Source organism: Pangasianodon hypophthalmus, chromosome 21 (assembly GCF_027358585.1).
Source record: "Pangasianodon hypophthalmus isolate fPanHyp1 chromosome 21, fPanHyp1.pri, whole genome shotgun sequence".
In the NCBI taxonomy this organism is placed as follows: Eukaryota; Metazoa; Chordata; class Actinopteri; order Siluriformes; family Pangasiidae; genus Pangasianodon; species Pangasianodon hypophthalmus.
Genome location: NC_069730.1, coordinates 15,322,383 through 15,346,047, shown reverse-complemented (window position 1 = coordinate 15,346,047; position 23,665 = coordinate 15,322,383). Strand labels below are relative to the sequence as shown.

At 39.1% G+C, this 23,665-nt stretch overlaps 1 protein-coding gene across 23 annotated transcripts in view; it reads right to left on the bottom strand.

Moving 5' to 3' along the window:
- Positions 1-23,665, bottom strand: part of epb41l3b (erythrocyte membrane protein band 4.1-like 3b) — a 38,009-nt gene that overhangs the window by 7,197 nt on the left and 7,147 nt on the right. For 3 of the 23 annotated variants that reach the window (XM_053227381.1, XM_053227382.1, XM_053227384.1), the window contains exons 1-14: positions 22,869-23,020; positions 15,824-15,963; positions 14,404-14,533; positions 12,750-12,854; positions 12,583-12,625; positions 12,372-12,447; positions 11,458-11,676; positions 10,644-10,731; positions 8,096-8,248; positions 7,837-7,934; positions 7,423-7,598; positions 6,728-6,906; positions 3,163-3,228; positions 1,894-1,974 (exon numbers count right to left, since the gene is read on the bottom strand). In XM_053227381.1, coding sequence (XP_053083356.1) covers positions 1,894-1,974; positions 3,163-3,228; positions 6,728-6,906; positions 7,423-7,598; positions 7,837-7,934; positions 8,096-8,248; positions 10,644-10,731; positions 11,458-11,676; positions 12,372-12,447; positions 12,583-12,625; positions 12,750-12,854; positions 14,404-14,457 — 1,338 coding nt within the window. In that variant the 5' untranslated portion in view covers positions 14,458-14,533; positions 15,824-15,963; positions 22,869-23,020. Of the gene's footprint in view, positions 1-1,893; positions 1,975-2,512; positions 2,702-3,162; positions 3,229-3,709; positions 3,746-4,013; positions 4,053-5,282; positions 5,757-6,727; positions 6,907-7,422; positions 7,599-7,836; positions 7,935-8,095; positions 8,249-10,643; positions 10,732-11,457; positions 11,677-12,371; positions 12,448-12,582; positions 12,626-12,749; positions 12,855-14,403; positions 14,534-15,823; positions 15,964-21,048; positions 21,067-22,868; positions 23,295-23,665 lie in introns of those variants that run through there. The other 20 variants (XM_053227383.1, XM_053227385.1, XM_053227386.1 and 17 more) reach the window with 15 other exon arrangements.

Here is a 23,665-nt window from a genome sequence, read left to right as displayed (position 1 = left end):
AGCTTTGCTGCCTTGCTCGGATAAAATCTATGCGCATTATCAAAATATTCTGGGATGTCTTTAGACTAGGTGTAGAATGGGAAAGATATGGATAAACAGAAAAAGTGAGGGCATGTAGGGGAGGGGTACTGCAAAAAAATCCTACCCAGACAGTAAGTCATATTCATTGCACTCTCAGTTAACTAAGAGTTATTGTCTTTCTCGCCTTTATATCTTCAATATAAAATGTCAAATAATTTGGCCTTAATGTAGGGACTCAAGTGGGTCACTTTATGAGGATGACAAATATATGAAGATTAATGTGGGAATGTAAGCACTACAGAACTCCCTAAACGGTCACCCTATTGAGACATGGACAAGCTGAGGGTAGGCTCTTGTATCTAACAACCAGAAACATCTTTTCCAAATAAACACCCATCATGTCAGGACAGAATATAATCTCCCAGAACTCTTTACTCTGTCCTTATGTAAATAAGTACAGGAAGCACCAAAGGTGATCAATTGCTTACATAACACTATGCAAATTATTGGTGCATTATATTAAAATTAATTAACATAAAAAAAGCAGACAAAGGATAAGGATAATGAACTGTGTGTGGAATGAGAAGAAGACAGCATTTTGGATTGATGTTGCCATCGGCTGCCAAGAAACATGTTTTTAGAGCACAGTAAACTCCATGTGACGGATCAATGATGGAACCAAATCAACTAAGCAAGGAATAGCTAATAGTTTTGGTCTTTTAGTTGTTGTTGTTTTTTTTTAACCAATACAAATGGTTTCAGAGTTGGTGAGTCATTGACTTCCTGGTCCACTTGGAGGGCCATTCCCATCACATGGGCTTCTGAATACAAATCTTCCATGTTCTTTTCAGTATTAAATATAGGAGTCCCATTTTATATTTGTCCTGGTCAGTCATTTTGAGTGCCTCGTCTTTGTTGTCATCACTCAAGGTGTGCTTTGATACGATTACAGTGTCGCTTTGGTCTGCTATCTCTTGGCAAGTTATAGCTGTAGCTGGTGCCATCTTGAGCTCATTGCCTAGCGCATTGCTGACGTTATCACATACCACACTGCTCAATCTGCTTTCCTGAGGAGTGCATGAAGCTCTTTCCATTGGAATTATATCACATATGGTGTAATGATCTGGGCTTGTCAGGGTGTCAGTTTTATATGTCCTTTTATTGTTAGCCTCTATTTCTTTTCATCATAATGGATTTTGCATGTGATGTTTTCAAGGAGAGCATTTCTCCTTATCTCCCCAACACACCACTGCTGACACATCCCTCTTATTCTAAAACCCAGAGGGATAATTTTCCCACAAGCACTGACTAACTGTATATACAAAACAGGCAATGGGAGGAACCATGGGATTTGTTCAGAGCCGTTATAAGAATGATTTTTGAACCACTAACCAGTTCATGGATGGCTACAAACAAATACTCGATACAATAACATTAGCAACATATGCACGCAAAGGAACACTTTCCCTTGTAAGAGTTAGATTTTATATGCATGTTAAAAATAAAGACTTAAATAGAGCACAGCATTCTATGCTAATGTTTACCCTGAATTCAAAAATATCTTTAGGCAGACCACAATGTATTTGATGTTTTTTTTTCCTCAACCAACTTCATACATATTTATGACATCATGTTAAAGACATTCTGTGGTTTCACCAGTGGAACCCAGTGGATGGCGGGAAAGCAAGAACTGGCAATATTTTACTAGCTTCCCACAACCGCTATATCTGGACAACACTCCCTTTCCAGACATGGTCATTAAATACAAAGATCAAAACACAACCATCTAAAGAACTCAAGGCGACTGAAACAAGCACTGTTACAGACCATGCTAGGACAGTACAATAATAGAACAGTTGATTTTAGTGCTACCTCAGCAGAGTCAGCCTCTGCAGGCTCTGGTTTTTCTTCTGAAATGTCCTTAGGAGGCTCAGAGTTGGCATCATCTGCAGTCTACAAAGAGAAACAGACAAAAACATAATGAGGGTTGCTGTGTTTACAATATTGAAAACCCAAAGTATATAAAGATTGTGGGTGAGGGTGTGCATGTTTGGGATGTGGGGCAGATCATGCAGACCACAAGGGAAAAATGACTTGAGCAAATAGAGAAACCCAAAACAATGTCTTGAAATAAATGAAACTTTTTAAAAAGTTTAACAAAATCCCAATACTGTTAAACACATCTGCTCAAAGATTAACAACTGCAGGGAATTAATAAACACTCAGCCACAGCCATAAATTATTTCTGAATCAACAAATTCTGTGTATTCACCTGTATTAATGTAAATCGGAAATAGTAGCATGCCCTGATATTCCACAGCAAACCAAAGCTCTACAATCTTAAGCTCTAGAACGTATAAACAAGCCAATGCAAGCCACACTAAAACAGGCCACATCAATACTCTGTGGTAGAGTGTACACTCTTGGTTTGGGAAAACTTCTCACTCAAGCATGCTTGTGCAGAATTTCCTGAGCCTACTATCCATCTTACATCCTGCAAGGGTAAGTGCGGTTTGATCATGGCTGTATCATTCACTCGTGGACAGCGAGCAGGGGAAGAGGCCAGCCTCTTGTCCCATTCACTGCCTTCCGACGACTCGAGGCGCATCTCCAAAAATGACCTTTTCAGCTCGCTGAGGTTCGTCTGCCTCTTGAGTAACTCCTCTGTGGTATCAGTCTCCTGACACATCAATCATGACAGGGACGGCATGATCAGTTGAGGCATAAAGCATTGAGTTTAGACTGACTGAAATGACAATCATAATCCTAATGTGGTGTTTAAGTTACTCTATGTCTACCACACAGTGTGAGCTTAGGAGGTTAGGAATCTGAGCTACACTCACATTCATGAGTCACATTTGAGTCACATCTCAACAAAACAGATAAAATGTTATGCACCATGTAAGCAAATGCTTCTAGAGAACTCCCAACACCAGACTGTAGTTTTCAAACATTAGTTTTCAAACCATTATTATAGAATAGGTTATTTTCCAACAGGAAAAACCATTCATGTATGAGGGATTCAGATAAAGAATTAGTTTATCAGTCTAACACACTTGGTCTTTTCTCATGAACTTCCTTTTCATGCATTCCTTGAGTGCAACACCCACACAAACACTCCACACATGCTGCTTTACAAACCTCCAACATGAGATTACTGTGTTTGATAAACACATTGTCTCCCTTTATCTGCCTTATGATACTAGTCTAGGAGGAGAAAAGTAAAACCAGTTTATGAAAAATGTCCCTTAAGTAAGGAATAAAAGACATTTGGGGGCATGTTATAAAAAAAGAGTCAAAAATAAAACTACTGTCAAAGCTGCTGTTATAGAAAATAAACTGACATCTATTAACCAATCGAACTTGAGAATTTAAGAGTGCCGTGGTATATTTAACATAGCAGCGCATTTTCACCTACAGTACAAGAGGAATTGCCTTTTTGTAGCCAAGACTGGTGAGAGCCATGCAAAAACAACACACCGGTCAAACAAGTTTGCATGATTTTACCCACAAACTTTACTCACCAAAGACCATAATCATTGATGGTTTGATGGAAAAATGACTTTGCAAACAAGATGATATTGTGAGGGTATTCCTGATGTAACAGCATGGCAAAATCAGTGAGATCATGTTACATCACAGTGGAATTAAAGAAAACAAGTTTGCAGAGGATACTGCAATGGAATACCTGGGTCATCAGTTCTGATTCATCCTCTGGCTCAGACTAAAAGCCAAGGTCAACAACATCAAGAAGAAAAAGCAAAGGAACAATGATTATCTGACATCATCCCCAAACCCCAAAAGTCTCTATTAGTTTTGATTGATTTAACTGATTTTTAATTTAACTAAAGTACATATTCAACATTATTCTTTAGTTTGTAGCCTCAAACTTATAGAGAACAGCTGAAAATCTGAAACATTTTGTTTTGCTGCTAGTTAATATGATGGTCATAAACACAACCAAAGCTCCCAACAGATCAACCCACACACACCTCGGTCGCTGTTGTCTCGTCGGAAGGATCGCTGTCTGTCTGTCTCAGTTATGACAACAGACAAGACAGTTTCCATTGGAAAGCAGCAGTGGGGGAAAAAGTCCATCACATTAGACTGCTGATTCTCAGTATGAATCATGCTACAGGATACAGATGGAATGATGGAGACAGGATGGTATGAAGAAGTACTGAATCTGAATACAGAGTAGCATATGGAGAAAAGGCTTCCAAAATATTCAAAATAAACTTTCCTTAAAAAAAAAAAAAAAAAAAAAAAAAACTATGTTTATTGAGACCTATCAAAATGAAACAAATAAGATAGGCAGCCAATGTATAGTCCTGAAAAGGGACATTCACCAGATTTAGCTTTCCTTAAGTAGAAATTACGGGTACTTTTGAATGCAGGATGATTTATACCAGTAATTTTTCCATGTCTGTATGGTGGTCAGATATCGCTGTAGCAGAATTGTGGAAAAGAGCAAAAAAAAAAAAAATTTGCCTATAACATACTTTTACGTTTAAATAAATTCAGCACCGCAGTGGAGTCAGAATGGAATCTTAAATTGCAATTTTTGGTGGTAACCAAATTTTAAATAGCTAGAACTTTATTTGTGGTTGACACGTGTAAAAGATAAACATATTTCAGTTCAGGAAAGCCTGCAGTTTTTAGAAGTACACATAATTTCAGGTCACCAAACATTTAGTGTAAGGAAAAATATTTCAGAGATGTGTTTCTGACCACCTCACAAAGGGCCAACATTTTCAGAAATTATGGATTTCAAGATTATGGTCAGTAACTGACTCGGTGCTCTGTTCTGATGTTAACTATTGATGCACCTAGTGCCTTGTATATAAGCGTACACTGCTATATGGCCTGATCACAGGAGTTTAGCAATATAAATCAAGGCACGGTATTTTTTTCAGGCTCCAAGAATTAGGTGTTTACACTGTCTTGCTTTTCTTGTAGGTGTTTGTTGTCATGGACTGCCTTTAGTGGACTGCTCATAAATTGTGCTGAATTTATATAGAGACCCACGAAAAAAATCTGAAGGGATTTCAGAACATGTCTATTTTGAAAATGAAGACATAGCTTGATATTTCACAGTGGCCCAGCATGCAACTCGACTTTTTTCCCAGTCTCATGCATGCAGGTCCGGTACATGAAGAGTTATGTGAAATATGAAGATGACGACAGGTGACACAAAGATCAAAATGAAGAGATATGATGCTACACGATTCCAGCCTGAATGGCCACGTACATACACACACCTCTTCATCTGAACTGTCTTGAAAGCTGTTGGTAAACGAGGTGGTGAGTGATGCCGTCTTGGGCTCCAGATAGCAGAGGCACAGTGCCAGCGGGAAGGAAAGCGTAAGTGCGTAGGGTACAGAGAAAGAGGTAGACAGCAGAAAGAAGAAGATGAAAAGGAAGCAGGGCACGAGAGATGGTGACTTGATGGGCAGGAAGTGTTGAAAGCTCTCAGGCAGGAAGTTCATCTCAGACAGGTCAGGGAAGCTCAGGTAGCCATCTTCATCCAGGAGAGAAGACAGGTCTGGGAGGTGCAGGGAGAAGGAGAAGAGCGTTCCCCCTTTGGGCCGGTTCTGGTCTGAAATCTGCTTGCCCTTTGCCGGGCTTGCTGATGCTGCGTGCTCAGAGCTACTCCTTCTGCGTTTCCTCCTCCGCACTTTAGTGGAGGAGCGTGGGGAGGCAAGGAGGGTGTGTTCAGTGGCAAGAGGAGAACACTAACGATGTGGGAGTGAGAACAAAATTGAGGAGTGAAGGGCAGATGAGGCCAAAGGGCCCATGGAACAGTGTAAATGGTAGCGTATGAACAAGTGAATCAAACGTGCATGAACATGAGCGTAAGATGAAAGAAAAGGTAAAAAGAAGAAAGAGCTAATTAGTCAAAAGATTCAATGTTGTACAGTACAAATACCACAGGTATCAGACATGCCCATATTTCTAATATACGATTTATAATACACCAGCAACATATTGGAAAAACATGCTTTAGAAGCCTGACAATCATAGCATGTTCTTGCACAGAGCTTGGCTACTTAAACACCTCAATCCTTAAAAAGCAACTCCAGCAATTTTCATAAAACATTTTATTTCAAAACTTTATTTTGATAATTTCTGATTTTAATAAACAGTAATTTTCCATTACAAATGTATTTTACAAGCAAAAAAAAGTTGGAGATTGGCCTCGATGTGATGTGAGTCAAGTATCATGACGTTAACTCATCCTGAAGGCGGGGCTTATTCATTCCTACGCTCGTCTATTGGACACGAACATGCTCATCTACCTAACACTAGTGAGGAATCACCAAATATCAGGCCTTGTAAATGTATAATTTTAGAGCTCAGTTAGTGTTAGTTAGTTACCAGTTTAGGCTATAATTAAGAATCAGGAGAAAACAGTGAGAATTTCTATTGTGTTTTGATTGCAGCAATGATTTATTTTTCTTAATATAAATTCCTGCAAAGCCGATGTATACACGGCCAAGTTTCTTAAGGCTCCCTAAGGATGTTTTTCTTTTTTTGTAGTTTTCTATAAGTATGAGTTTGTGGGAATTAATTTACTTGCCCACTCGCCACAGTGTCTTTCTGTGGGTAACCCTCCAAACCAGTTAAGGTGTTTGAACATGGATATTTGATACAAAATTATCCAGTCAGATGAGGGAAGGAGGACACTGTCTGAAAGTGTGGTTACCTTGGTAACAGGAGTGGGAGGGGCCGGCTCAGATGGCTCTGTAGCAGGAATGCTTTCATCTTCGACTGCGTTTTCTTCCTCTGCCTTTTTCTCTGGTGTTACCGTGGTGATGAGGGTCCCTGTGGCAAAGGCTGGTTTAGAGTCCTTCATCAAGTTGTCACTGTTGGCCATGGCTGGTGCTGGAGTAAAGTGGTGTGAAAACAGTTAGATTGTAACCAAGACTTTATACACTGGTGAGTGTATCAAGCGTACAGCTTTGAGGAGTGACACAGGATTAAGCTGTAATAAACCTGGGATATTATAAGATGTCTGGTGACATCAGGAACAAATTCTAAACAGCATAATAGTAACAATGATCATTTTGCTAATATTGTCTACAGAAAAGATGCTTTAATCTGTAGCACACACACACACGAGACAGTCATTAAAACACGGCATGCTGCAGCTCACAAGATCAGAACACGCTCAGCAAACAGTAATAATTACAGCTTAGCTCACTTCATATCAGCGTGCTCACTTTCTATTACTTTCCTACATTAAAAGTCTATAACTGTAATACCTGTTTTTGAGCAAAAGATTCCTTTTGTAAAGCTTCAAAGCAGAGATGAACCATTGCCATTTCCAAACCAATATTCACATCAGTTACTGTTACCGAGATGCATTACCTGGATTAATCACAAAAACTGTAACATTACCTATATCTAGACTGCGAGTGGTGGTGAGCCGTTTGCTGGAGGAGCGTTGAAACTGCGGCGCAGGCCGAGAGATCTGGGAGCTGGCACGGCGTGTCTGCGTCTGCGTTCTCCCACTGTAGCGGAACTTAGAGCCCAGTGACAGAAACTTCTTGGCAGGAGGTTCAGGGGCCACCAATCTACAGAAGAGGTAGCAATGATCAGTAATCAACAATGATTCAAGCATTATAGGATCATACATTCAGAAAAGTGTGCAGAGCTATAGAGATTTTGTCCATAGAGTAACTAAATACCATAACTAATTTGTATAAATAGCCTTCAATACTTCTTAGTAACAGCAGTGGATTTCCTTCAAGTCCTATCCCCACAGCTTTCTTACTCTGACACAGATATGCTCGATCTGCTCTTTGCGTTTACCTGAAAAACGTGTGATGTTCCACGCACACTTTCCACAATCTCTTTGCTGCTTTGTGATTTGGAAGTTTGAAACCAATGGTGCTCTCAAACTGCTCAAACTAGAAAAACAAAAGAAGCATCTCTTGATTACACGAAATTCCTCACCAGATATAGTTTTGGTTAGATAAATATTTTCTAAATCAAATTTTTTGCAGAATCCAACATCAACTTAAAAATCTCATGGTCATTTCATAAAAATATCATGTGCCAAGTGTTTCACCTCTCCAGGACGTATCTTGATATAGAAGTTGTTCCGCTTGTAGGATATCTTGAGGATTTTGGGCCAGGCAAATCGATTTATGCGCAGTCGGTCTCTGTAGATGAGAAGGCCGCTGCCACACACACCTAACATAATCTCCACTCCCTCCGAATCCTGAATAGAGAAAAACACAGGGAGGGTGAGGAGAGTGCGGAAGGTAAAGGAATTAAATGACTAAAACAACTATGACAGACGGAAACAGAAAGCTAGCAAGGGACATAGGGACGATTGGGCATAAATCACTAAATGACCAACACCATCGCACACTGGAGGGAGAAAGCGAGCGATAGAGAAGCATAGAAAGTGACTGATGAGTTACTGCAGCACAAACATTTCAGCAATGATGGGGGTAGTGATCTGCTGAAAGATGAACCAGACTATATAGTAGGCTTCAAAAAACAAACAAGACTGAAAAAAGGGAATGTGATAAATGTGATGAACATACATTCATTAATTTTTATAAATACCACATAACTGCACAAATGATTACAAGACCGAGATGCTGCCAAAAAGATTTGATTTAAAGCCCTTATTAAAGGTGCCATTAACAAGTGTGAACTACATGCACAGTGTTCTCGCCACTTTCAACCCTGCTACGTAGGAATTATGAGGAGATGTTCAGGCATTTGCTGGCTGTTATGACTGGACCCAATGGTGCAGAGAACAGAAAGGTGAAGGAAAATCCCACACAGCACTGCAATGCAGCATGTGGTGAGTAAGTTCTCTCTCTATTCAATATCATGCTCATGCAGAGAACACACAGACACATAAAATGGTGCACACACATTTACTCACATCACTACACTGAACCAACAGACATGCACACAGAAGACATTCATAATGTCGATCACGTCACATGAGAATGCATCAAAATAAGATAATGCAATAACTATACATCACACACGTAGACGTATGTGAATACACACACAAGACACAGCACATCACCGCATCTTACCTCTTCCTTAGCAAGAGCTAAGCACTCAAAGAGCCTCCCTACCAACTACGTCATTGATGAGCAGAGAAGGGAGAGAGAGAGAGAGAGAGAGAGACGTGCAGAGCGAGCTGAGCCAATAGCAGCATAGAAAAGGGAGCTGCATTTACATTCAGGAGGGAACACTATAGAGCTAGAGGCATTGCATTCTTTCAGTTATTACACATTTTATTGCATTCCACTCAATTTTAGTCATTCTTGATTTCCAATATTCTCTCTGACCACAGGACAAAACATCATTATGCAGTGTGTTTACCATTTCCTAAAAATTATGTAAGTTATATAATATAATTATATAAAATAAATTATAAAAATTATTATAATTATTAAAAAAAAAAGAAAATGCAAGAATGAATGTCTCTAATATTTTCAGCTTGTGCATTTATTAATATGCAAACTTGATCTAACAAACTGATTAAATATGAGGTCCTTATATCTTTCTTTTCCATAAAGCCAGTGTTATTTGTGTCCGTATTAGTAAGATTTCATACAGAATGAAAGCTGAGATCAACGTGCAGCACTGAAGCAGCAGCAGACCAGCAGCGAGCAAGAGCAATGTCAGCACAGCGTCCACAGAGAGAGCACATTAATTTGCATTACACTTAGTCAACACTTTCTTCATACAATCAATTTGCATACTCCTATTTCAGTAGCACAGTCAGTCACTAAATCTGTTTTTGACAACAAACTGCAATGCTTAGATTAGGGTTACATAATCATATTTTCCCCCTCAAAACAATTCCCACTATCCACCATTCTGTAAAAAAAAAAAAAAAAAAAAAAAACACAATAGACAGTCATGTTAGTTAATTGGACTGCCATTAGATGGCGCTACAATACCAACAGCAGCCATAGACCGTTCATATTTGTGAGTTCAATATTTCAATTTCATTTTAAACAATAGAATTCTGGAAAAACAAGTTCTAAAAATAGTGCAATTCATTGAGAAGAAAGCAACAAGTCCTACAAAAGTCTACACTGAAGGAAAAGTTGGGCAAAATTCTTCTTCTTCTTATATAATAATAATTCTGCATTTGGTACGGATGTTTGAGTTTTTTGTTTTAGTGATAGTTGGACAGTTTTTATTTGAGTCTGAATTACTTCACAATTTTCCCCTCGGAATATAAAGAAAATATTTCTCCATTTTACGGACAGTCACTACAGATACAGATTTCAAGAACAGATAGCTGGGTTTAGGCGTGTACATATTTTCATGAAAATCTTTACAGGACGAGGAGAGTGTCTCTATTGTACCTGTTTTTCCAGTTAGCAGGTAACCAGTTTGATTTTAATTCTAAATTGATGTGTTAATCCAGTCATACTTCAGTGTGTGTTATCTTGACGCTCTCTTGATGCATGGTTTAAAACTGCTGGCTAACTTAAGTAGTTAGCTAGGAGTTAAAATAATGTTTAGTCTCCGAAACACTAGCCAAAAACGTGATGCACTCACACCAAACACATCTGTCTCCCCTACACCCCCTGGTTTCTGCCGTCTCCGATTTTTTCTCTTGCTTTTACCTTAGCATGATGTAGATCTACTCCATACATGGAGAGCTTCTTGGCATTCTCCAGAAACAGCATCTCCGCCTCAGCTGGAGTCATTCCTCTGTAATGAAAGGCAAAAAGAGAGAGAAAGTATAAGATTAAATTGCAGAATAATATCCTTCGCAAGCCTTATTTGGGGAAAAACATCCAGAGCTAAATACAGTAAAAGTTTCTAAAAGTAGGGACAGTGAGCTGTCTTTGTCTAGAGGTTGAGAGGTTAAGAAGATAAATCAGTAAAACAGCTCATTAAATTGATATAACAGCTAACAGTGAATCTACTGAACACACAGTACTCACTTGTGTGTGAGATTTTATAGCCTCAGAATAATGCAGTGATGTGTAGATGGAGATGAGAATACAATAAAAGCTTCAGTGTGACTCTGTGTAAACAGATATTCATCTGTATTTACGTATTCATGAATAAATAAAAGAAGGGCTTATTTTTCGAGTTAAAGAGGCACAAAGCTTACATGCTGCTGTGAAAAGATCTGCAGTTGAAACAATCAAAAAGGACTGGAATGGATCTAGTGCACTTAGTGTTACTGCTCTAAGGCTGAAAGCATTTTCCCTTGTGGTTATATTCTGGTTATATAATGGTAGGCATCTACAGGGGATAAATGTAATAGATGTAGTCAAGCATATTGGAATTCACACACAATACAAAGTTGTTTCTTGTATATACGCTGTACACATCTATTTTTCTCTATTTGAACACATTTACTGGTCTTGTCTACATCGTAGCTATAGGTCAAGTCGAGATGATTGTACTATGAAGAGTTCTGCTCACTTGTAGTTGCGATGCAGGTCTACGACCTTTTCCTCCAGCTCTTTGGTCTGGTTTGGAGCGAAGCGGAGGTCACTGATGTAATCGCTGCCCAGCTCTTCAGGGTCATAGTCTCCCAGCTCAGACTGGGCGATGTATGAACCCAGGAGAGAGTGAGTGGCGAAGGAGCATGGCAAACGACCCGACACGACATCGTCTCGCAGCTGAAGGCACAGGTAGTACCTGACCGAGAGAAAATTTTCATGATGCCTTGACAATTATATAGTCATGTTAATTTCTGGGTTGCCGATATGCAACAAGATACGTCGTATCAAAATACTTGAAGACATTTTTCACTATACACATCACCACAATATTACGTTTGCCAACAAACTGTCCATAGTGATGCCACAAAAAAAAAAAAAGAAAAGCAAAGGGGGTGTGAGGGGACGATACAAGCAATGCCATTTATCTTGATATTATACCACAGCGCTGTTGAATCCTTGATTCTGACTGGTGAAAGTGTCAGCACTAACAACAAGATGTAAAGCTGTAACTAGCTAAGGCTTTCTGACAGCTAAAAGTCTTCAGGACAGAGGAACTTGCAGTTTTTTGGTAACATTACAAGCTACACTGTCTTAGGAATAGTGAGAGAGAGAGAAAAAAAGAGAGGCTGGTGAGGGAACAGCTGGTGCTACAATGCAAGTGATAACAGGAAGTAACTTGTTTCACAGATGTTTCACAACATTAAATGTAAGTATACAGGGTGAAAAAATATGAAATGTTATTTCCTTAATACAAAAAATTGTAATCTTGGCAAAGTGATGTGGTAAAAGAAAAATAAAGAAACTGTAAGAGAAATTACTCAGGTGTGAAAAGCTTACCATGGAAATATTAAATATAGCTGCAGGAGTGAACAGAATTCTGTTGAATCTTACCGGGTGATATCTTCACACAGCTGAGATGGGTCAGGTGGATAAAACTTCACATTAAACCCAAAGTTCCAGGGACCAGCTAATACACACACACACACACACACACAAACCATTCCCATCAGCATCAGCTTTACAGAATTTTAACTGAGAAGTCAAAGAGAAAACAGAAAGACATGGCGTCAAAAACAAACACAATACAAGAGAGGTGACATACTTCTAATTTGTTTCTTCAGTTCTTTGGCAGGGTCCATCCAGTTCTGGAAAAAAAAAACAACAAAAAAAAAACACAAACAGGTAGTAAGATGTAATTATAGGAGTGATACTGAAAAAAAAATAAATAAAAAATTTAGCGATAAGGGCAAGCTCGATAACAATTGGTACCTTCTGATGTTCTGCGTCGCGATACGTGAGGCCAAAGTAGTCCTTCTCCATAAGGTTGAGGTGGTCACATACTTTATCAAACAGGACCTGGCCTTTGGCTTTCTTCTGTTAATGACAACGCACAACAGAGAACGCTATTGCTAAAAACGGTACTGTGGCATGTGATGATTCATTCTGAAAGTCAGCCTGTTGTGGCGCAATAAGGTGAAGCTATGATCAAGGTGGTTTGGTGGTTTACTGGGTAAACAAACCCACTGAGGTTTCAAGGGCAAAGACAAACTGCTTTTTTAGCTTGATTCTAAGTAACTTCTTACAAATAATTTTGTACAGGTTTGTAGAGTGCCTGTAGAAAAACTGACACTCTGAGGGATAAACTGATAAAGCCAGACACTTAATCCGACAGCCTTGTCTAATGGCAATACCATGTCCTGTTAAAACAATCCGTTCTGCTGCCAAGCTGTCTGTAAATGAAAATTAAAATGAGCTATCCCACACTGGAAGCATGCAACACCCGCAACTGAGAAAGAAACCTATCCTAGATTCTATTGCTTTAAATTAGTCGTAGAATGAGAGTAATAAGCAGTGCTATGATAGTTTACACATGCTTTAGATTATGCAGCATGTAATTTTGCAAGCTGTAATTTTGGATAGCAGTGGGTGAAAAGGAATTGGGGTCCAGGAAAGGAAAACCAAGGACTTGGCTGGTCTGGCAGATTACTGCCTGTATATACTCATTCTGCCAGACCTCTAACACCACACACAATCCTCAATGCCTCTTTTCTTATCTTAAATTACACCATTTTTTTTTTTTTTTTTAAAACTTGGATTACTTTTTTGAACACTTTAAAGAAGGTGTACCGAATGTAAGGAATAATTTAAGAGAATAATAAATTGGAAAATAATAAATTGAAATAAATACATTGCCTAGAAATGTACAAGCAAACTGCTTTCATCATGCACCAGTGAACCTTTTGTAATGTTACTGCTACTGTTCCAGGTAGGGCATCAGTTAATATCTCAACTGCAAGCTAAACACAGCAACTAAAACAACAAATCTCTTCCTAAAAACCATGACTCTCAAAGCCCCACAAATACGCAGTAATCGACTTCTGATCCAGGCTGACACTAAAAGAGAATTAGGAAATGTTTGGCATAAACACATTATAAGCCCTATTGAATCAGAATGGTTTTAAAGCCAAACATCTTGAATATGTTTCGATAGAAGACAAATGGACTCCAGGTTCACGGTGCTGTACAGGTTCGTGGTTTTTCCTGCTCCAACACACTTGATTCAACTCTCTGACTAAATTCTCAAATACTCTAAATAAATGTCACCTCACAAGATACTTTACCATATCAACAACTATACACATTACTTGAGAAACTGACATATCAAAGAGCTAGAAGAGCAAGAACTACTGGCATATCTACTTGTGTAGACATGAAATCAACACCTTCTGACCAGAACTGAGAATTCATCAGCGCTATTATATAATAGCACTGCATGATATTTTTATCATTTATCTCATTGAACACGCTGTTATTTTACATTGTTTCATATCATCATGATCATTCCTGGCTCTTTTTACCAGTCAAAAGTCAGTCAAACGTCCCTTTAGCCACACCCAGTGCAGCATCTTGTGGCTCCACCCACCTCCACCGTGCAGGTGTAGTCAGAGCCATCCAACAGGGTGATCCTGCACTGCATGGTGTTTAACCGGCAAGGTCCAGGAAAGCTTGCTGCTTAAAGACTTCTGGGATATGTAGTCCTCTTCACCACTCTGCTAAAAACACAAAATGGTGGGTAAATTGTTATACGGACAGTTTTTAGGACAAGTATAAATGTTTTAAGGAAAGACTGAAATTTGATCTCTAAACATAACAAATCTAAACTTTACTGAGTCAGAATCTGGATTTCTTTACGTAAGCACCTTTATCCATGATTCCATTACCAAATCAGGCTCAAAAGGGATGTAATAAACAGAGTTGTGTAATTTCAATGGCTGTAGTAATAAAAAGTCCTCCTGGTAAATCCATTTCACTAAAACATGACATTTGTTTACATAATGAGACAGTTAAGAAAATTGTGCTTATAAAAGGCATTTCAAAAATACACCAATGTTTTGTTTCCAGAGGCATTACATCCAAAGTCTGTAACTGAACCATAAATCTTTGCTACGGTAAATTAATTTCAGTCTAAAACCTGAGTCGTTTCAAAGGGATTCCATCAGTGTGGGTTAGAGAGGATCAAAACGACACATTGCCAGTTCGCAAATTCATTTTTATAGCTCACCGACTCCAGAACTACAGAAAGTGGCAAAACAAACGTGAAAAGGTACAGACAACCTGAACTCAATTCTAACAACAGAATACTGACATGCTGAATTAATTTAGCTCTATTACTGAGGCTGTGTTGCTTAAAAAAAAAAAAAAACCAAAGCCAATAGGCTTAGAGGAAAGCAGCATTAATCATAATGAATTTAGTGGTACGGGAAAGAGTAGAGACGGAAGGGAAATCATATTTGCACATTAATGAGCTGTACTATTATGCCATACAGTCAATGTGAAGCTTTGGGGAAAATGTCTTTGAATCAGCTGTAATGAAATAGTGTTTTTTGTTGTACTTTATGGAAATAAATGATAGTTTTGAAAAGCTTGACAGCTTCTACTCACATACAGATTTATTACTGCTTTAAGTGCTATTCTAGAGCTGTAGTCTCTCTTCCCTCAAAAGCCTTTTATATTCTTATGCCAGAAGACACACCACCACTAATCCCGTTTAAGCTCAGTATATGTATATTTCGTTTACATTTACTCATTTGGCTGACCCTTTAATCCAGATGAGGGTTAAGGGCCTTGCTCAAGGACCTAACAGAGGTAGCTTGTCAGTACCGGGATTCAGACAATCTTCCAAACAATAGCCCACAGCCCTAACTGCTGAACCATTGCTACAATAATCATTAAAAACTGCTCAGCTCAGATAAGGCATTAAAATCAATCTCCTGTTCCTGTTCCTTACTGGAAGGAAGCTAGTGGATAACATGTACGTGTGTGAGTGTGTGTGGCAGGCTTACCTAGAACTTTCTCTTTGTGGCCCGACTTGTGTCTCCACCTATCTCGGGATGATCTCGGGACGGTTGGAGCTGCTGGTTATGAATGTGATTCTGCCTGGCCGCTGAATCCCTGTCTGCATCAGCAGTCATGGCAAGTCACACTATAATTAAGAGAGATAGGGATTCAGTTTTCTCTTCCTCAAAAAGAACTCAAACAAAATCAATCAATAATTTCTATCCATTAACATGCTAATTAGTTCATTGTGCAGACAAATTTCCAAAATGTTATGTGCCATTCAGTTGCGTTACACTATAGACATCAAACGTTTAAACATGCCTATTTGTAATTTCTTAGCAAAATAAAAAAATTAAAAAATAGGGCCATCAGAATGCAATCTTTAAGCGTAATTTTTTTTTAAACTTTTGGGGGTAACCAGACTTTAAAATGCTATTTTATTTATTTTATATTTTTTTAAATATTTTTTAAAAATTGTGACACATGCAAAGGTCAGATCAGATCAGGATAGCATGTATTTTTCTGAACTATATATGGTAGAAAATGTAAAACGTTTCCCCATATGAAGGGTTGTTCTAGATCACCTCTTTTTTTGATCAACCCTAAACTACTTTTTATGATTATGTGCCTTTTGGAGATACTAGCTTCTTATAGTATCATCAAATCAGCTTTCTTTCCTGAAACACCAAATCTGATTTCGTTGGAGTCTTAGTCGGAGTAGCACAATGTAGATCTTCCTGTTACACAGGAACACATTCGTCTCCATCACGTAAACAAAGCCAGGCTACCAAATAAAGCATTTTTACGCATCAAATTCCGGGGAGAAAGAAAACCGCACTCTAAACACCGGCAAATGTTTATACAAGCTGAGGTTCAATTAAAGTGAAACTATTCATGCTGCAACAGGCATCTCGCTAAGCGAACGCTTTAACAAACACATCCATTTACAGTGAGGAACACTAACAGCAGTTACACACACAGTGGGGACTTTGAGAGCAAAGGGAAAAATGCAGAGTGAATAATTCCCATTTCTCTCTCTCTCCATCTCACTCCTCTCTCTCATTACATACAGAGCTCTATTTTTAGCTGTGTTTACACATGAGTCTGTGTGTTCAGGGCAGCTTATTGGCACATGTGTAGTCAGGACAGGATCTCAGAGCTCCCGGAAAAGTCAGCGCTCAAGGATTCCAGGATCGCAGTGGGAATGTCAACACAAGGCCAAGGTATGCAACACAGAATAGTCACAACTGGGTTAAAGGGCGTTTCAGAAACATTAAAATGACCTCAGGAATGAATCCACCCATTTCTCTTCCTACCACAGCACACAGGCAGTCATGGATAATTAAAAACGAGCAATTAAAACATATTTAAAGTGTCACGTTTTCTAAGGATTTATTGGCTAATAGTGTTGTCACGATATTTAAACCACAACATCAATGCTAATACCAGTACTGAAATGACACCATGGAACAGAAAAAAAGTCTTTTAAAATTTGCTGAAAGGTTAATAATTAGTTTTATACAACAGCGCTGTTAAATTCTCAAATGTGATCAGTCAGAAGGCGCGGATTAATTTTCTACAGCAGACCACAAATATTCAGGACAGAGGATTTCCCGGTTTTTTAGTAACATGATGAGAGGGCTGGTGAGAAAACGATTGTTTACAGCTACTATAACATCAGGGATAACAAGGCCTAACCTGTCACGGAGATGTTCCACAACAGTAAATGTAATTGTAAAAACAGATAAAATGTACATGTCAATCTTTAATAAATAACAGTTGTAATTGTTGCCAAATAAATGTGTTAGAAGAATAAAGCACTTCAGGATGTGTTATTATTGATTATTAATAATCACAGTAACTCCACTTCGCATGGGTCGCATTACACCACCACATCATTAATTATTTTCCCATAACAGCACTCTCGATTGTGTTTTATTCCTTACATAATTGGTTAGATAATATAAATGGGAAGTTAGCCTGCATTACAATAAAACATAAAAATAAAGCAAGATTTTCAGATTTTATGTTTTTTTTTCTTACCCTAAATTACATATCTTTTTGAATATCACTGTTGTATCATATCTTCTTTTTAAACAGTTGCACATCAGTAGTAGGTGTAATACTAGCTGAAAAATAATTGTAAAAAAATCAGTGACTGTGCTTTTATAAACAACAATCACCTCTCCCTGCTCAGTGTGTGTTCCTTTGGCAGCACTCAACGTAGCCTGAGTTTATCTGCTTCATATACAAACAAATCTAAACAAAAGTTTTGATAGACCCCAGATTTTGTGTTGAAAAGTTTGTACACACAATTTACGCAGATTTTACGCAGATGTAAGCACCGTTAGCAAATGAGTGCCACAGATCTAGACTGTCATGACTTTATGAATTTATTCTTGGCCAATTCCCACCCACCAGGTCAGTCTCCCCTATCATATAACAGCTACAGACCGGGGAGGGTGAAGGCTATCACATGTTTCCCTGAGACCCATGATGCCAGATGACCTCAAACTGCTCATGCAGCGTCATGGGGCGGCGTAACACACACAGGAGGAAAGCACTATCCGCCCCCTTCCACATGCACAATTTTAAAAAGACGTCCACGATTGGCTATTGTCACTGTGATTGACAAAGGAGAGAGAGCATGCCATCCCTCATATCCGGTCAGCACTGCCAATTTTGCTTTCTTGGACCCCTCTCTAGGATGACTGTGGCATTGTCGGGATTTGAACTTGATCTCCAGACGATAGCATGAATGCTTTTCACTCGGGAGCCCTGTCAAGACAATTTCAAACACTATAACTCAAGTGACCAATGAAAACCTGAGGCTCCTCCCTCTTCATCTGGCTTCAGAGTAATAAGCCATCAGTAATGCAGTCATCCAAGCGGAAAAGAGCTGGAGGAGCCTGAGCACACCCTAAATAGGTCAGAGTGAACCACAGGGCAGGAAAACAGGCCACTGAGTTTGCTCTTTCTGTTTAATACTAGCGTGAGACAGAGAGAGAGCGAAAGAGGGAGTGAATCAGTGCATACTGGAAATAAGGACAATAAGGTCACTCCACAGAGTCAGAGTCTGATTAACATGTATGAACATGAGGATATAAAACTACTCAACTGTACTAGATATAATTTCAACCTGTCTCTGTCTGTTTTTATGAAACAAAAATGCAAACCTGACACCCCCCCCCCCCCCCCCCCTTCTCTTCTCTTCTCCTCCTCTCCTCTTCCCCCCCGGCCTTCCTGACTTGGTTGAATATATTCTGCAGCATTCATTTACAATTACGGAGCGCCCACGCTAGTTACCAGAGAAACACCATGTTGTTATAGTAACCCATGGTTTTGCACTGAATCCCATCCAACCTTAATGAATCACACAGTCACATACAGCTGACCATAACAACTATTACTTATTTGACACTATATTCTTAAAACAAAAGAACAATTGGTAAATAAAGGTTAAAAGACGAAAGACATCATCTTCTAAATGTAAGAAAGAATGCCTGAAATCATTTCGTCCATTAGCTCATAGAAGAGTGACGATGACTCCTGGCAGCAGGCTGCTGGCTGCTGAATCAGCGCTAATTGGCATCGTGTCCCTGGGGCCAAATCGACACTGTAACATCTGTCAGAGCTACTGTGGCAATTTTATGCCAGTTTGTCTTGGAAGCAACGCTGCTAAAATAAGACCGGTGTGGATCGTAGTGTAGCGAGAGGGAGGAAAGGAGGCCAGAAAGCATTTGCATGGCTGCATTTTCCAGGCACATCTGGAAGCATGTGAGTGTGTCCTCCAAAATTAGCGAGGTGTCACAAGTGAATTACAGAGTTTTTGTGGCTCAAGGAGATCCATTTACGGTTCTGCAGCTCCACCAATCCTGAAACACTCAGCCTTACAAATGCAACAAATTAAATGCCAAAAATAACAATAACAATTTTTTTAAATTTGCCAACAAGTTTCCATCTTTGAAAATAAATTTCTGGAACATTTAGTTCCATTACCAAAACATGGTTGTTACTTCTGAAACATTTCCTTAATTATTTAGACATTCAGTAAAGTTTAAGTGTTGAGTTAGATTCTTTTTACTAAAGTTTACCATTAAGCATAAAATAAATCCAAACACTTGATAAACACCAAAAACAATTATGATTTGAAATTAATTTTAGGTTCCAGTAATGAGGGAAATATGTATTTTTATATTTACCTAAATTAACAAAGTTTTATAGCATTTATTAAATGTGTTCATGTTAAAACGTGTTTATGTTTTACAATCAACAATCCACTTTACCAATTTTTAATCCAATAATTTTATGAAGTAATGCTCTAGAACATGTTCCTAAAAATTTCCAAAAATAGTTAAGTCTCCATAATAAAATGTACCATAATTTCATGAAATTTTAAAACACATTTTAAAAGTCTGTCCTGAATGAAATCTCTATTTCATGAGAATTACCCGTGTATGTGTTTGGAATCTGAATCTCAGATGTTGTAAATGACAAGAGTCAATCTTTGTACAAACTCATTCAAACTCATAAAGCATGGAACCGAAGAGAGACAAAGCTGCTCGTTTTTCCCCGGCTGAACGCTTATTCATGTGAATAGCAGCCATGTACTCGAGGTCAAAAGGTCATGTGGCTGTTGCAGCGAAATGTCATCCAGCTACACAAAAATGGCAACTATTTATGTTGCCCAAGGGCAGACACAGAAAGACATGTTACACAATGTGTGAGCTGTTAAATGTGTGCGTGTGTGCACATAACTCTCGGGCCTGATATACAGGACTATACCAATCTACTATCTTATAAACTGGCAACTTGGAGAATAAATAACTAATATTCATGCTTTAACTTTACTATTAGAAATGCTGTTTGAACACGAAAATGTGTTTCTGATGACAGTGTACTACTGAAAACCATCTATCCTGTATCCCAGATGCTTCACTCTCCTTTCAACCGGATTAAACACTGTGTACTCAGTCACATTAGCTATCAGGGAATCACTCCATCCCTACTGCCAGCTGAACATGTGCGACCTCTGACACCGAGCTGGATAAAGTGGCTCACCCCAAGCCATCTGATCCAGAACCACAAACGAGCAAGCAAGCTGTGCAAAGAGTTATCGAATTAAATCAATATCAATAATATAATAGTGCACCAATTCAAAACCACATCCTTGGGAAGAGACAGAATCTACACTGATATAGAAACAGTCTGTATAATCGACGTAACATACTGTTTTCCTGTGGAGGTGTCTTTCTCTCTCACTAGCCACCCGACTCCTGGGAAAAATATACATGATTCATTTTAGAATATTTTATTTATTGAAATGGCATCCTACACAAGAGCATGTGAGTCATACCCTACTGCTGATCTCCTTGTTCATCGACAGAGATGTTGATTGACAACACAGATCTTGCACATGAGCACGAGACTCAACATGTCTTTGATCAGCCATTGCTATGGTGTGAACAGAGCATGAGGGTTAAACAGGCAGCGTGTGTACACACAATTAGAGATATACCGATCCAATACCCGATATTGGTAACAAAATCAATACTGGCTTGAAACCCTGAATTGGTTTCAGATCATAATTTACTATTTCTGGTCTAATCTACTGACCACGTGTGGCTTTAACCGTGCACATGAGCTCAGGACACATATCTTGATCATGCATGTCATCATCACATCTTTGATCTTCTGCATAAATCAGGCTTTACGCTGCATGATTTTTCAGCTGATTTTGCTGTCACGAACAGAAACAGTCATCGTAAAAAATTCTTATGTCGCAAGTTGAGATCAACATGACATGCTCATTGCGCCACCGCGACTCAAGACAGTCGATGACAAAATGTCTGGTTTCTTGATGAAAATCTCAGAGTGACCACTCCTATGACACTCGCCTAAAAGCCACTAATTTGAGTTTTACGCAAAACTCAGAAGGCAGCTATGAATATGGTAATGGCAATGACAAATCATAAACTAAACTTGCTAATGGACAGAAAAAAAAAAATCTTTATTACTTCAGTCTCACTTTGAAAAATGTTTCTGTTTAGATGCCATTTTCTGATGACGTAGCAGAAGCAGAATAATTTTCTTTAATCACAGGTCTATCGTTAGAGGATCTTCGTTGTATATTCGGACATGGAGAACATACGTCTGAGAACATTTTATTGGGATCATCTTGTACAACGTGACAACTAATAATAATAAAGACTGCTGAAACTGCACAGTGTAAAACCTAAACTCAGTAAGAGAAGCTTGCAGAGACTTGACTTGGTTACTGTGAGGATGTCAGCACTGGATCAGTACTGGGTACCGGTATTGGGGTCGGGATGTTCTAATCTGTGCTAATTTGTGCTGTTTCATCTACTTTATTAAAAAGTGACCTTATCAGAAAAATGCTTCCAGCAAAAACAAAACAAAACAAAACTATAGGTAACATATTAATGAGATCAGAAAACGCATTCAGCATTAAAATATATGAAGAAGCATGAATTTATGGGTGTTCAAATGCGCATGCGCAGAAACCTTTGGACCATTTATAATAACAGGGGTATACCTCCAAACCAGCATACTACCGTACTACGTAGTATTCAAAATAGAACGTCACCGACGGTAACTATAGCTACAGTAACCAATAGTGACCTGGTATTCTATTCTCGCGCACTGTTTAGTACGCTAGTACGCATCTTGGCACGTGACCAATACAATGTGCGCGTGAGTTTTTCTATAGTGCCTTAATAAAGCACAAAATGAACTAAATGAACAGTTAAACACTGACGTCCAGGAAACAGCATAACATAACACCACACAACATACCATAACGGTATCAGGTCTAAACACTTGTTTATTCACAAGGCTGTGAATACAACATTAAATAAAATTCCACAGGAGCCTTCCCAGTAAACCGGAAAGATTAAGCTAGCGCAGCTCTACGTTCGGACGAAAACAAGCCACTACACGCTACTACCGGCTAATACAATGCTCCTCACACACCCAAGAGAGCATACCTCCAATACACCGCGTTCTAACTACGATAAATACTGCCGTTACCGGTAATTCGGTGTCCTTTCCACCGTTCCCCGGTCCCACAGCCACAGCCAGCGGTGCGGTTTACGTTAACTGAGTCCTGCTTATCATCCGCGCACGAGCTCTAGGTTGTGGGCTGGAGTGCGCGCGGTGTAACGTAGTGACGCAGTTACTCCAGCCAATCACAGCGTGCCAATACAACGTCAGAAGCGCCGCGGGAAAAGAACGCGGAAGCGCGAAATCCCTGAGCGTGCATGCATGCGTATACAGGATTAAACTATCGCGCTGATCCCTATAGAGCCCACGATTTCAAGAACAGAATGGAGGAGCAGCTTAATACCATACAAAATATGAGTTAAGGAAAAGTGCTGATGTCAAATCTTCTTTCTCTTTCACTCCCCATGATTCCCAGAATATTAAGAACAGACAGTGCATGCACCAGCTGTCCTGTAGGACACAGATCCCCAAGCCCTTGTCCTGCACATTTTAGTGTTTTCTCTGCTCCCAACACACCTGATTTAAACTAACCAGCTAATTCACAGTCCTTCCTGAAGTCGAAGTGTGTGTGTTAGAGCAGAGAAAACACTTGACTGTGCAGGACAGAGTGTGCTCCAGGAACAGGGTTTAGTGCTACAAGGCTTTGAGAGTTATGCATGTCAGGGTTTCCGGATCTGCTTGCCAACAGCAGCCAATTGAAAATCCAGCCCAACCCCAAAACGCAAGCCTCAAACTCCAGACAATGCTTTTCAAATCTAAAATAATGATAATCCTTGCCTGGTATATTGTAATATTTAAATTTTATGAAGCTGGATTTTAAAAAG